This window comes from Mastomys coucha, unplaced genomic scaffold (assembly GCF_008632895.1).
Source record: "Mastomys coucha isolate ucsf_1 unplaced genomic scaffold, UCSF_Mcou_1 pScaffold9, whole genome shotgun sequence".
Lineage (NCBI taxonomy): Eukaryota > Metazoa > Chordata > Mammalia > Rodentia > Muridae > Mastomys > Mastomys coucha.
This window is the reverse complement of record NW_022196915.1, coordinates 54381512-54396336: the sequence shown is the minus strand read 5'-3', so window position 1 is coordinate 54396336 and position 14825 is coordinate 54381512. Positions and strand designations below refer to the sequence as shown.

At 39.9% G+C, this 14825-nt stretch overlaps 1 protein-coding gene across 10 annotated transcripts in view; it reads left to right on the top strand.

The window, feature by feature from the left end:
• Cdca2 (cell division cycle associated 2) overlaps positions 1–14825 on the top strand; it is a 39434-nt gene that overhangs the window by 7197 nt on the left and 17412 nt on the right. For 5 of the 10 annotated variants that reach the window (XM_031362955.1, XM_031362954.1, XM_031362956.1 and 2 more), the window contains exons 5-13: positions 1477–1627; positions 3240–3403; positions 4782–4857; positions 7992–8200; positions 9562–9634; positions 10325–10557; positions 11758–11833; positions 13410–13495; positions 14480–14614. In XM_031362955.1, coding sequence (XP_031218815.1) covers positions 1477–1627; positions 3240–3403; positions 4782–4857; positions 7992–8200; positions 9562–9634; positions 10325–10557; positions 11758–11833; positions 13410–13495; positions 14480–14614 — 1203 coding nt within the window. Of the gene's footprint in view, positions 1–328; positions 451–1476; positions 1628–3239; positions 3404–4781; positions 4858–7991; positions 8201–9561; positions 9635–10324; positions 10558–11757; positions 11834–13409; positions 13496–14479; positions 14615–14825 lie in introns of those variants that run through there. The other 5 variants (XM_031362961.1, XM_031362960.1, XM_031362958.1 and 2 more) reach the window with 5 other exon arrangements.

Here is a 14825-nt window from a genome sequence, read left to right as displayed (position 1 = left end):
CACCTGGAGCGATGACTGTACATAGAATATAAGGCAATTCATGGGACAGAGGCCTCGGATTGGTTTTCATTTGTCTTTTTCTTCCATTGGAAACACCTTTAATTAGGGAAACTTAGTTTAAGTATTTCCAAGTGCTTGGAGTTCCTGGGATAAAAACCCAGCCCTGACACATTCAAATGAGTTCACAAAATACATTCAAAATAATTGGTGTGGCTCTGATAATCTTTTGTAATGTAGATGAGTTGCTCCCCAGCTTGTTAGGAATGTGTGCTGTTTATGTCATAAAGGTTTACATCATCAAGTTCAGTTTCAGATATCTCACTATTATGAAGTAGACAGTTCCTATTATAAATGTTTCTGACTGGGAATAGAATCAGATTAGAAGAACAGATCATCAAACATGATATCAGGATTTTAACAGCTTTTCTCCATATAATATCCTAAAGGGTGGTAGGTTTTGTTTTGTTTTGTTTTTCTTTTACATGTTGATTAGAATGTTAAAATTGCCACAGGTTCCTTATTAGGGTAAATGTTAGTATCTCAAGAGAGAAGAAAGAGTCTGGATAAAGTGCTTGATCAGTAGTTTATCTTTTATATGAACAGAACTTTACAATTTCATGTCATTTACTTTTATCTGATAGTGTAAATTCATTTTGTTTATCTTTATATTGAACTTCATGGGCAGGATTTCAGCCGTAAGGAAGTAAGTGTCCTCTAGATCTTACAAAACTAGGGAGTTAGCCTGGAAGAGTCAGGAGTGTTGGGAAGATTGTGTGTTAGAACTCTTAGGGGACACTTGTCTTGTTCTGGCTTTGCAGGGTGGATGTCATCTAGGCCTAGAGCATAGGACATTGGAGGCAGTGCCCTGATAAACCCGATAACTTCCGTGGATACTTTCAGATAGGAAGAGTCCCTTTGCCTTTTTCTTCCTTGCTCTCCAGCTCTGAGTTGGCTCCTCGTACAGGTTTATTCTGAACTTCTCATTCCCTTTGATAGCCTTTTATTGACAGTCTCAGTGATGGCTGCCAAGGTTGTTCTTAAGCCACTTAGAGTCCTTTTCAGAGTGACTTACACTCTCCACCCCCCAAATAACTGGGGATGCATCTTGTCCCATAAAAACACTTCCTACCCATTTGAAGTTTCTGTTGGCCTGGCTTAGTAGCTGCTGGCATATTGGGTATACGTCTATAGATAGCCGTTAGCTAGTCTTTGGTAGCTGCTGGCTTACCGGGTATACATCTGTGGATAGCCGTTAGTTAGTCTTTGCTCAGGTTTTAGAAATGGGAGCAGAGGAGCACTAAGATGGTGACCGCACACCCACTCTTCAGACATATTGTATCTGAGGAAAGCAGGTTTTCCCACACTAACTTGTCTGCATAAACCTCTTGTGCTTTGGTTTAGAGTCAGCGGTGACAGATCTAGCTAAGAAACTGACTTTTGATTTGTAATGCTTCTGTGCCCTTTATTCATTCACAGGGTAGCCCAAGACTGAATCGAAATGCCAGTATTTTAAGAGAACGAATGTCTGCTTTTCAGTCAGCTTTTCACTCCATACAGGAAACTGAGGAGATGGCTGACGGTCCCTCAGTATCAGAGGCAGACAGCATCTCTAGGATATCAGATTTGAGTAAGTAGAAAGGGTAAGCCAAGGTTGACTTTGTATTTATTAAAATGAGCTTTATGATAAATGAGATTCATTTCTACACGGTGAAAGCAATGTTTCCAGAGTGTAGTTGTTTCTGTAAATGGAGACTGATACCTAAAAATTAAAGTATTTCACACAGAAATCTGCATTTCTGGTTTTGGGGCTTTGTTCTGTTTGTTTATTTCTAGTTCATCTAGTTTATTTTGGTGGTGCTAAGGGTCGAGCCCCAAGGCCTCAAATGTCCTAAGTGCTTTATAATTGAGTCACATCAAGTCCTGTGGTTTCTGTTGAAAAACCTATACCTTTATTTCCATAGTTAATAATTGTTTTGAATTTTTAAAGGCCAGGGCCAATTAGCTCATGCCAGGCCTCAAAAAGGGCTTGTGGCAAATTGATATTTGTGTTGATTTTTAGAGAATTATTGCTAAACTTTGCAAAAACATGTATCCCACCCTGTGTTAACCACAATTTTGTCCAGTCTGACTAATGTGTTGATAGTCTGCTAGAGTCTTCACCATGTCCATATTGTTCATTTGGTTGTCTTTTTAGTCATTTGGCTTTTTCAGTGACAGAGTAGTTGACAAATACTTGCTCTCTCACAGTTCTGGTACTTACACTCTAATTACTTAACAGTTTAATTAGTCCAGTTTATCTGCTGCAGGGTACAGAACCTGTTTTGGCATCCTAATTGTACTTTATAAGTTACCTAGTATTTGAATTGTTGTCTAGGTTTTAGGTTTTTTACTTCATTATTGTAATTATGATGTCATTAAAATCCTTTTATACATAGAATTAACTGAATACATTGCAATTGTATGTTCTCTCTGTTGTGGGTTTTTTTGTTTTGTTTTGCATAAAAATTAAGTACAATTAAATTAGAACCTAACTATGTTTTTCTGGTTTTGCCAGCATGTAGTTTGCAGGCAGATGCACCAAGGGTAGACTCTTAAGGTTCTCTAGAGGACTAGAATGGAGGGAATGGATATCTATTAAACAGGGGCTTGGTAGACCGGCTTGCGTGCTATGGGCTGGATAATGCAGCAGTTGCTGGCTGTGCCCTGAAGTGCTTGAGAGCCTGGTGCTGCTCAGTCCATAAGGCTGCGTGCCTTGTAAGTACCAATGTGGAGCTGAGGTTCTAGAGGATTCTTAGAGAAAAGACAGTCCCAAGTTGGGAAGCTGAGGAAGCTGGGTTTTGTGGCACTTGCAAAGGCTGCATCAACCCACTAGCTGCACTGAGCAGTGTGAGTGAAGATGGATAGGTGAGTGCGGCACTTTTCCTCAGCCCTGTCTGGGTCTCACGGTGTGGCCCTGGCTGGTCTTCTGTTTGCTTGGTAGCCCAGGCTGGCTTTGAAGTTGTTAGGCTCTTCTCTTAGCCTGCCTTGTACTGGCACACCATGGATATGTGCCACCACACCTGCCTTTCAGTTTTCCTTTTTGACTGAAATCGGGTAGAATTTCATGTTCACTGATGATGTACATATAAACACTAAATTGGCATCATGTTGTTATAATGGATAATATTTTAAATGAGAAATGTAAAGGAAAGTATTTATCCCCATGTCATTTTTTTTCTATATTTGTTTTATGCATATAGCCAAAAAAGGTCTTATTGAGTATCAGCAGTCTGGGTTCCCTGTAAACTCCTCTTCAAAACGGAGGAGACTATCCTCCCAGGACAGCCCCGATGATTATCTCAGAGGCACCAAAATGTTTGCTGACAGAGCGTATGCTGGGGGCACCTCCACAGAACTTGCTGAGGTAACGGTGTTTCCACACATAAATGGAGCTGTAGCTTTCTGCATAGGCAGGTGGAAGACTGTCAGGACCAGGGATATTAGTTCTTAGTCTCGCCATATTGTTGCTATGGTTCTCAAGTGAGTATGTGTATATATGCCTTGTGCATATGTGTGTGCATGTGTTCGAGTTGTGTCTTTTATTTTTGTGTGACTTTTTTGTGTATTGGCTTAGAAGCTGGGAAGACTGGTTGCTTTTGATCCCTTTTATGGGAAGATACAGCTGGAGGGTCTTCTGCATGAGGTGTTCTACATGACTCTAGGTCTCGAGTTGTGCCCTGAAATCCCTAAGCAGATTATTTAGATACCAACTAGGAGTATCCATTCCTGAATCTGGGGAGTGCCTGCTTGCCCCAGGTCCACCCATTGTTTATCTCCCTTGCCTGCCCAGTCTCTCGTGAGACTACCTGGGAAACAGGCTCTTCTGCCTTTCATCTTTGCTCCTCTACGTGTTTCAAGGAGCATTAGGAACTTTTGTGGATTGTGACAACCTAAAGTCTGTCAAGACTGTGGAAAGGCAAAAAACTATGTGAATTTTACTAAAGTCAGACAAAGACTGCTACTGGAATTGGTGACCTTTGTGCAGCTGTGGCTGCAAAGCCAGTCCCATGACCCTTCCTTCTTGCTTTGTGTCTTCATTCTGTGATCAGAGGTTTTTGTTCATTCTCGAGAGCCTCACAGCATCACAGCTTAGTTTCATTGAGGATCACAGAGGACGTGGAGGCCAGAGGAGAGTTGTGTTGTTTTGGATCCTAGGATTTGAACTCAGGCTGTCAGGTTGGCATAGGCCCCTTCTCTAAGCCATGTAGCCCACCTAATACTTTGTAATGGCAGTGGAAGTAAGGACAGTGGTCCCCAAACACTTCTACAGTCCTTGTAACACAAGAACTGGCTTATGGTCCTAGTTCCCTCCGCTTTATTCAAGTTAATATAAAATGATCATTTGGCAGAAGCAATAGTATTTGTTTCTCTCCAGAACTTTGATTCATTAGACATAAGTCACAAAGAAGAAATTCATTAATTTCTGAATTAATGTGGATATGCTCTTTGAGGATTTCCTGTTTAGAGGATAGCACTTTAGCACAGCTACCTAGGCTTCAGTAGGCAACAAAAATGAATTACATCAACTTTTCTTTGGGACTGAAAATCATTTTGTGGAAGGTTTAGGGTACTGCTGGGATGAGTGCTGTTGCTAGTTCCCTGTGTGCTTTACCGTACTTATGAGATCAGTTGACCAACAGACTTTGTTATCCACAATGCTTATTGAAATCTCCGTAAGGGCAGTATCAGCAGTATATTAGTAATGAATGTTGTGCTTTTGATTCCTTTGTCTTTTCTCCCAGAAGTCATCTGAAATCGGTTCGGCCCAGCCTGGATGCATGGCTGCTCCCTTTCCAGACCTGAGGGAGGCTTCCCAGAGTAAGTTTCTGTTTTCCTTGGTACAGACGGAAGTTGCCCCGTTCATAGACATTTGTGATGAGTGTGTCTGTAAGCTGAAATGAGGGAAAGTGGTTCTCATGTTACGGAGCCTGTAGAAGTGTTCTGGGATCACTGTGCTGACTGTACTTTATTCTTACTGCTATCATAAGTAGTAGGTCGGTTAGGTGGCCTGGAGAAGGTGCCAATGCCAAACTGACAACTGAGTTCAATCCCTCAGATCCACATGGTAGAATTGTTGCTTACAAGCTCTTCTCTGCCTTCCACATGGACTCCATGTGTACTCACATACATACTCGCATGAATAAACATTTCTTAATTTTTAAAGTAAAATTAGTGATGCATTCCAAACTGGTTGTATAACAGTATGATAGTAGTAAAATAATGTATATTACTATAAAAGCAGTATGAGGATGGGGCCAGCAAGGCTTCGTGGCACATGCCTGTAATGCCTGTACTCAGGAGGTTGAAACAGGAGAATTAAGTTTCAAGCTATCAGGGGAAACAGTGAGATCCTGTTTTACTGGGGTTGGGGTGGGAGGAATAAAAGTAGGGCCTATGACTGCTTGCAATGCACTATATACAATCTGTGTTTTGTTGTTAGTATTGTTGTGTGTGTATGTGTGTGTTCAGACAGTCTTGTGTAGCCCAGGTTGGCATTCAACTCACTGCATAGCCAGTGATAACCTTGAACTCCTAATGTTCTTGCCTCTACCTCATAATTATTGGGATTGCAAATGTGGGGATTACCCTGCTTTAGCCCATTAAGGTTTCAAGTAACTATTAATATGGCTTAACTTAAATCTACTATCTTACCATATGCTTTGTTTTCCTTTCCTTTGTATTAAGAGTTCTGTGTTAATGTATTAGTATTTACTATATCTTTTAAGCTATACTTCATTTCATCTTGTTCACTTGCTTTGGGATTCCAACACACATTCTTCTAGGTCCTTTGGCCATATATACAGCTATACATAAAACACACAAGTTTATGCACCCCGTGTCTTGCTAATACACCCTTCCTTCCTGTGACTTATAGTCCTTTTTACACATACACATTTATGTGGTTGTGACTCATGCATGTTATCATTTTTTATTTAAACCATCAAATGTTTCATGTAAGTTAAGAGGAAATAGGGTTTTTCCCCCCCGTATTTACTGAACTTATATACCTATTTCTGTTCCATTTGTTCCCATTTTGTTTGTTTGTTTATATTAATTCTTAATGATCTAAATTTCTCCCTGGAGCTTTCCTTCAGCTTCAAAATGAACTTGTTTCGCCTTCCTTGAAGTGAATATCTGCTCAGGCTTTTGATTTTGATTTGAAGGTGGATGGGTGGGTTTCTCCCTGTACAGATAAGGCACAGAGCCAGGTTATGTTTGTCACCTAGATAAAATAAGGTATCACCACCTTCTTGGCAGTTCTCTGTTTCATTCTCATGAGAAAAGTTGAGAATCATCATTTATGTAAAATGAATTATTTTTAATATAAGTATAAACAGTGAATCCATCAGCTATATTTATTATTATAATTTTAAATTAATTTATTTTTTACACTCCTTATTCCATTCCCCTTCCCCCCATCCACCCTCCAACTGCTCCACATCCCTCAGCTATATTTCTTTACCCTTGCTAGTCCCCCAGTAACTCCACAGACAAACCAAGACTTATTTCAAGCTGCATATCAATAGCTAGATAGCTAAATGATCTATAATAACCCCTATGCTAATCTGGCTACCTCCCAGCCATGATCCCATGATACTTGCATATTATCATCCATCTGGGTCTTTGGGCTTCAGTTGTTTTTGTTTTTTTTTTCTGGTGTCTCCTTGTTTCATCTCTTCATCCTCATGACAGGTCTGAAACATTCTCAACCATTGGGTGATAAACTGTTTATACAAACTTAAGACAAATTCTTGACACAAGCATTACAATGCTGCTTCCCGATTGAAACAAAATGAGGGCAGAAAAATCAGCAATTGAATAACACAAGGATAAAACCTTTACACAATACACAAACATATGCCTACAGATTTAGATGTCTAGAACATGTTTCATGTAGCACAAATGATGTCTTAGTGTGTATGTTTTCCCTTTCTGTCAGATTGCGTCTCCTTTACTGCTGAGTAGAGTTCAGATTTAACTCCCTGCGTCTGCCACTGTGGAACCTGTATGTTTGGTGGGCAGCTTCTGTGTGGGCTGGTACTCCCTCTCCTCATCCCCTGCTCTCACTCCCATTGTGTTGGCATATTGAAATGCTTCCATCTTGAGAGTAAAATGGCTCATTATCAAGGTTTGGCTCAGGTTAGTTTGATATTGCAAATAATAGGTATCCTAACAAAATGTCCCTTAGCAGGGCAAGGCTCATTCCCAACGTTTTTTCCCATCCTCTGACCCAGATGTCTGCAGGAGCCAAAACCTCTAATCTTTATTTGTGATAACCTTGTAGTAAAGTGTGTGACCAGTGCTACTTCTCTGTCTTCTCTTCATGTCCAAATGAAGCAGGGAGTTTTAGAGTTGAATTTCCTTTTCATTTTTTGTTTCCAGGGTTTGATCCTAGCATATGTTAGGTGTGATGGTTTGTATATGCTTAGCCCAGAGAGTGGCACTATTTGGAGGTGTTGCCTTTTTGGAGTAGGTTTGTCACTGTGGGCATGGACTTTAAGACCCTTGTCCTAGCTTCCTAGAAAACAGTCTTCTAGTAGCCTTCAGATGAAGATATAGAACGCGCAGCTCCGCCTGCACTATGCCTGCCTGGGTGCTGCTGTGCTCCTGCCTTGATGATAATGGACTGACCCTCTGAACCTGTAAGCCAGCCTCAATTACATGTTTTTGTAAGAGTTGCCTTGGTCATGGTGTTTGTTCACAGCAGTAAAACCCTAACCAAGACATTAGGTAATCACTCTACCACTAAGCAATACTGCTAGCACTTGGGTTTGTGAAATAGGATCTTACTGTATAGCATCAGCTGCCTTAAACTGTCTATCCTCATGCCTCTGAGCTCCAGGCTCACTAGTGGAATTTTTTAAACACGGTGTCACTGTCTTGGAAAGTGTGGTGAGTATCTTGCCTGGAAGAAGCAGATTTGGACAGTCTCATCTTTCTTCCCCTTGAAGGACTTGCAGTGACTGACTGTGTAGAGGGCACAAGATTAGTTGATGCTGTTCCACTTGATACACCTGCAACACCACTGAGCTCAGGCACAGCCACTGCCACCAGGTCTCCAGCGACTCCTGTGTGCGGGAGCAGCAGCCCCTCCGCTAAGACCTTTGTGCTTCGTTCTGTGTTGAAGAAACCTGGTAAGCCGTTCTCAGAGAATGAAAAGGTAAGAGTTACGCTTCCTAAAGCAAAGGAGTTCAGAGATGTTTGCTTCACATGGTAACGGAGGTCCATGTATCACACTGGTGCATAGGGAGACCCTCACTTGTTGTTACTTTTTTTAAAGTCACAATACTATTCTGAGATTGGTTCTGTTTTCAAGTAATTTAGAGTAGTATTCAGAATTCAATGTAAGTAGACTATATAAGTCTAAAAGTTAATCCAAATTTTAATTAACTGCACTGCCAAATTAGTTGACAATCAATGCCTCAGTCCATAGCTTATTCATTCCAAACATGTGAGTCTAACCTGCCTCTTCAGCCATCCGTATTTCTGTGAGTGCAATAACCTAAGGCAGGAGGGAGCTGCCAGGAAATAGGTAGCATGTTTGAGCAGCTCCAGAAGTAGCTTTGGCGTGTATATAGGAATATTGCTTGTTTGTTGTCCTCCCCGTCTGCTGGACGGAATGCGTGTTTCCCTGAAGAAAGGACTAACCCAGGAGCTGGCTGATCAGGAGGCTTGGGCAGAGCAGTTCTTGGTGGATTTATAGTTTGGACTGTGAGCAGTACTCAAAACCATGGGCTGGGTAGGGATTCTGGGTGAGGCTGAAATGTGGGTGGTGATCCCCTGCGAGCCTGCCTCTCTTCTGCCAGGCTTATACCATCTCTTCCTTTATACTGTGCCCTCTGTAATCTTTTGGATAAACAGATTTCTTGCTCAAGAATATGGTAATTCAGGCAGGAAATTCCATGTTCGTTAAAAGTGCTGGTCTCATGCCTATGACAAAGCTCCCTCTTGACATCATTTACCCGGTCTGTCTTTTTATGTCAGTGCAGTTCTCATGCTTGGAAGCCTGAAGCCTGCCTGATCTAACACCTAATACAACACACCGTAATTTTAGCCACTCACACATTCATTGGCTTGCTAGATCAAAATGGGATGATTTTAACCCATACTCAGTGATTTCTATTCTCAATTTTGGTTTACAATGCTATTTATTAAAATATAGAAGCCAGGGGCTGGAAAGGTGGCTCAACAGTTAACAAAACTTCCTACTCTTTACAGAGAGGATCCAGGTCCAATTCTTAGCACCCACATGGCAGCTCACAACTGTCTATGACAACAGCTTGAGGGGATCCAATGGCCTCCACAAAAGAGCTGACATAACACGTGGTACACATCTATTCATACAGGCAAAAGATAAATGAAGATGAGAGAAGCTTTTATTTGAGCCTTTTCAGCCTGGTGTTTTAAGCTAAAAAGGTTAATAAAATAAAGGCAATCTTAAAACAATGTTCAGCAGTCTCATTCTTTTTAGTGACTTTATGTTATCAAAGGAGTAAAACCTTTGGTCATTATTCTGATTAGGAATGCAACCTCTGTGATGATGGGGCTCACCTGATCCCACTTCCTTCAAGCTGTTGCAAAGAAGGAAGAGCAGGTATGTTACTCACAGTTATTTTTAAACTAAGGGTATTATTTTCTTTTTAGAACTTGCTATAATGCACCAGGTTTTTGACAATCTGCCCGTGTTTTACTTTGTCTGGAATGACTTAGTATTGGAGAACAGTGGGGAGGGAAACGTGTCGTTAGAGAGCCTTAGATGGTCTTGGGTTTGAGGGTATGCTCAATGGTAGATGATCTGCCTGACAGGGGTAAGGGACCTGGATTTAATCCTCAGCACCACACATACACGCAAAGGTTTTTATTTTTTGTTTTTTTGTTTTGTTTTGTTTTTCGAGACAGGGTTTCTCTGTATAGCCCTGGCTATCCTGGAACTCACTCTGTAGACCAGGATGGCCTCGAACTCAGAAATCCGCCTGCCTCTGCCTCCCAAGTGCTGGGATTAAAGGCATGCGCCACCACCGCCCGGCTACAAAGTTTTACTTAACAGCAGAACTTGTAAAGAATTTCAGATGCTCCAATTTTATTAACACTTGAAATAATTACCTTGTTTGAAAATCAGTACTGTTTTAGTTAAAACTATGGTTTTCATCCATTTGAATTTTCTCTGCAAATTGTGTTATTATACAAATAGCTGAATATACCACATTCAAACATTCTAGTATATGCCTTTTAGGTAAGAAAAACAGCTTAATTTTTTAACATAATTCTCATTTACTGTCTACAGATAGAGAAAACTGTAAAACAGCAGGCTGTCTGAGTCTGAAGAAGAGGAAGAGAGTTACTTTTGGAGAGGACTTAAGCCCTGAAGTGTTTGATGAATCTTTACCAGCCAATACTCCATTGTGTAAAGGAGGAACACCCGTTCGTCCAAGGATTGTAAGAGCTACCAGTCCCCTAAAGTCCTCAGCTTATGAGCAGTTCCTTCAGCCAAACTTTGATGACAAGGAGGAGAATCTCGTAAGTGCGGGAAATCCCAGGAAAAAGCTTGTTCCTATTTCCATCAGGCTTCACATTTTTTCACATGAAAATTATGAAGTAGGTCAGATGACATGCCACATTTCAGTCTATGTCCAGTAGTTTCATGAAACCTAAGTGCTGTTGCTTGAAAGACATACCTGCTTTATATCACTAAGAAAAACACCACAGATGTCTGAGACATTAAAATATGAAAAAAATCCATCTTAGGACTGATCATTGATTTTTGTAAGGTGGAGGAAATACCATGTAGGGTAGACACATTTTAGTAAATCATCAATCAAATTAATTCAGGGAAGAAAAAGGAAGAAAAATGACTAGTATCAGGAACAAGAGGTGACATTACTACATCCTAACAAGATTCCAAGGACAGTATCAACAACTTCATGCTGACATTTTAGCAGCTCAGATAAACCATGTACAATCTTTGAAACACATGAAGCCTCAACCTTCACTCCAGAAGGAATACACTGTTTCAATAGCCCTGTGTTAAAGAATTTTAAATTATCACAAAAACTTTCCCATAAAGTAATAATTTTGCTAAGGAATTCTACCATGTAATTAAGCAAACTATAGTATTGATTTTGTACACAATTTTCCAAATAGGACAGAAAGGCTGTGTAATCATCTCATTCCATGCAGAAAAAGTATTTTGTGAAATTTAGCATTTCCAATTAAATATCAAAAAGATGTGTGAGCAAACTGGTATGAAAGGGAGATTTTTTTCAAATTGCCATATTTTTCTATGAATGAAAAACATAGTTACTATCTTACAATTATGTGGGAAGACTTTGAAGTCTTGTTTATTTTGCCATCTTACCATGAATTTCATCGAAAAGTATTGTAATACTAGATGCTGTTTCTTAATGTTTTTCTTTAATTTGTTTTGTAGAAGTTTGACAATAGAATTTTAAGTAAACCAAAAAGTAGCTTGTGATTAATATGATCCTTTATTGGGGTGGTTGCAGTTGACAAATACATTTGAATTATGAAGGTGACCACTCAGAGTTATAAAGTTATCTTTGGCTAGCTGAGACCTCATTTTTCATTGATTTTTTTTTTTTTTTTTAAATTCCATTCTATGCTTATAATTCCTCCTACCAAAATAAGGCATTATTTTTCTTTGTGGCATGTCATTTACGTATTCACTGAACTTAATGGTATCTAATTTTCCTTTCTTAGGAAAACATAGAACCACCTCAAAGATCATTTGCAATTCTGAGTCCTAGTAAATCCTCATTCTCTGAGACTCCTCCAGGTATTATTTGTGTTTGTCTTTTGTGGGGGATTGTGAGTGTGTTTGTGTGTGTGTGTGTGTGCACATGCATGGAGGGGGGCATTATCTGTCCTTGCTGTCGCTCACACTCTGCTTTTACTCCTTTGAGGCAGGGAATCTGAAGCTTGGCTAGTATCCAGCAAGCCCCAGTAATCCTCCTGTCTCCACTCCCTCATGGCATTGAGGTTATAAGGGTGCACACAGCCTTCCCTAGCACCCACTTTGCTTTTTGAGATGGGATTTTGTCATTAATATACAGCTTGGTCATTAGACTAGATGGTTGCCTGGCAAACTCAGGAATCTATCTACTTGTCTGGAATCTAGGAATGCTCCCAGCCCTAGGAGTGCATCTCATGCCATAAGCTGCCCTTTTTACTTTTTTTAACTTTAGATTTACTTATTTATATGTATTTCTGTCCATGTTTATGTATGTATGTTGTACCTGCAGAGGTCAGAAGAGGATGGCAGATTCCCCTAGGCAGGCAGTTCTGGGCCTTCCAGTGTGGGTGCTGGGTACTGAACTCAGATCCTCTGGAAGAGCAGCAAATACTTTTATTTGCTGAGCCATCTCTCCATCCCCAGTACCTGGCTTTATTGTATGGTTCTGGGCATCAAACTCAGCTCCTCAAGCTCAAGAAACACTTTGACAACTGAGCTGCCTCCCTAGACCCTTAATTCTTATTTTTAGCACTAAAACTCAGTCTCTTTATTTTTAAATTTTCATATGTGGTACATTAGTATGTTCTTGATTTTAAGAAAACCAAATACTGTGTATGAAAAGTTACTCCTCCTTTCTATTGCAAGTGTTTTACTTGATAATCACCCACATTTAACCTAAATGGGTTTCACTGCTTCAAGTTGATAATGCACAATGCTGCTGTTCCTTTAGCCTATTGAGGATCAATAATAGAGTTCTATGTTTGCACAACTGACAAAGTAAAGCAATTTGGATTGTAAGGATCATTCCTAAATGGCCACAAGTCTTACCACCATCAGAATGGCATTCTCATTGCATATACCTGCCAAGTATATGTCTTTTACAATCATAAGACAGATTTTTCCTGATTTTTCTGACATACTTACCACACTTGGCTGAGGAAGCCATCTTGTGAGTACTTGGATTATGAACTGTGTATTCGTATGTCCTCCCTTCTGAAATCCTTTGATGTCTTTTTATTGGTGCAGCCTTGTTTTGTGAGCTTAGACTCTAAAGCTGTAAATAACTTAAGTTACAGGTAAAGTTTTGCCTCCAGTCTGTCATGTTGTAAGCTCTGAACATATTACACTATCTTTCATTTGTGCTATTACAAACATCAGGCCCGTCCAAGATGCAGTTGAGTGCTCCACTTTATGCTCCTACTGCACTCAGGCTGTATATTCAGCAACATGAACTCTTCTAAACACTGTCTGGATCTCTCATTGCTCTTATGTATTTATTATCTGTGCCTAAATATGACATTTAAGAGCAACTGGGACTCAAAAACACTATGCTGTTCTTTCACCATGTCATTCGTGTTGGTTTTGTGCTAACCTAATTTTGCTTGTTTCCTGATACCAGGCACTAACACTTGCAGTTCTTTAACTACAGATGAAGAGATAACCTGCAGTATTGGTAGACCTACTCGGACTTCTCAAAGAAGAAAGGTAAATGCTTACGTTAAATCTTCCTGTTCGTGGTGGTAGAGAATATCCTGAGTTTTGTTGGGTATTGTTAAGAATTAATACTTTGTCTTACTCATCTGTAACCTGGAGTCATGTTTTAATTCTACTAGAAAAATCCACTAGAACAAGAGCTTCCCTTCAGAACTGTATTACTATAAAAGGCAAGCTACTTGTTAATTTAGTTTTAGATCTGTATGACTATGAATTTTATTATGTGAAGAAGATCCACATAAAATTAAGAGCCAAAGGTAACTTAGTACGTCCCTTTTTTTTTTTTTTTCTGGTTTTGGGTTTGGGTTTTCAAGACAGTGTTCCTCTGTGTAGCCCTGGTTGTTTGGAACTCCCTCTGTAGACCAGGCTGGTCTTGAATTCAGAGATCTGCCTGTCTGCCTCCTGAGTAGTAGGAGTAAAGGTGTGCACCACTACCACCTGGCTAGTACATGTCTTTTAAAACTGTTTTAGTTTATTTTCGATGGTGGCATTCAACTGACAGTTTATGGGCATCACTTTCTGTTCACTAAGTAACATGTAATTGGATCTTAGTCTATATCTTTGTATATAAGCATACGTACACTATTATTGGTTGTCTTGTTGAAAATTGTATGTTCTAGCTTAACTTATAGTTCATGACTTACTATAAGATAATAATAGTAAGTAAATACTTGATGAATTAATAAGCCACTAGTTCTTAACTCCTTTTTTCTTCCTAATACAATATCCTTCTGAATCTCTGCTTGATGAGCTGGAGAATGTTAATTAGTAATACCTTCTTTTAATTTGGATTAATAGGAGATTTGGCTCAGTGACAGAGTAGGTACCCAAATCTGGGCTTTAGTTTCAAGCACTGAAGGTAGGGGACAAGCAGGATGGACCTATCATAGGAAGAAAGCTTAAAGTGAAACCTGGCCCATACGTGAAAGGTGACTGTCCATGTGTTATATGTCCTGACTTTGATTCTCTCTGTAGCAGATGCTGAGTTCTGCAGGGAAGGGTGTTTGCAACTCATATACTGCACAAGCTGAGCCATGTAAAGAGAAGAGGAACGGGAGGAAATCTGAAGAACAAAAGCATACAAGCAAAGCACTTCCTAAAAAGAAACAGGCAAGAATGCTTTTCACATTTTAATACATATGGTACAGTACCTTTCCTTAGTGTATGGTAAGGGAAATAGCTGGGGCTAGTTCTGCATCTTCTTCATCTTTGTCATCCAGCACAGTAGCAGTAAGCATGTAGAATTGCTTCTCATCTTAAGTAGTATACCTTTTTTTTTTTTTTTTGCCATGTATCATCATGTAGCCCAGGTTGGCCTTGC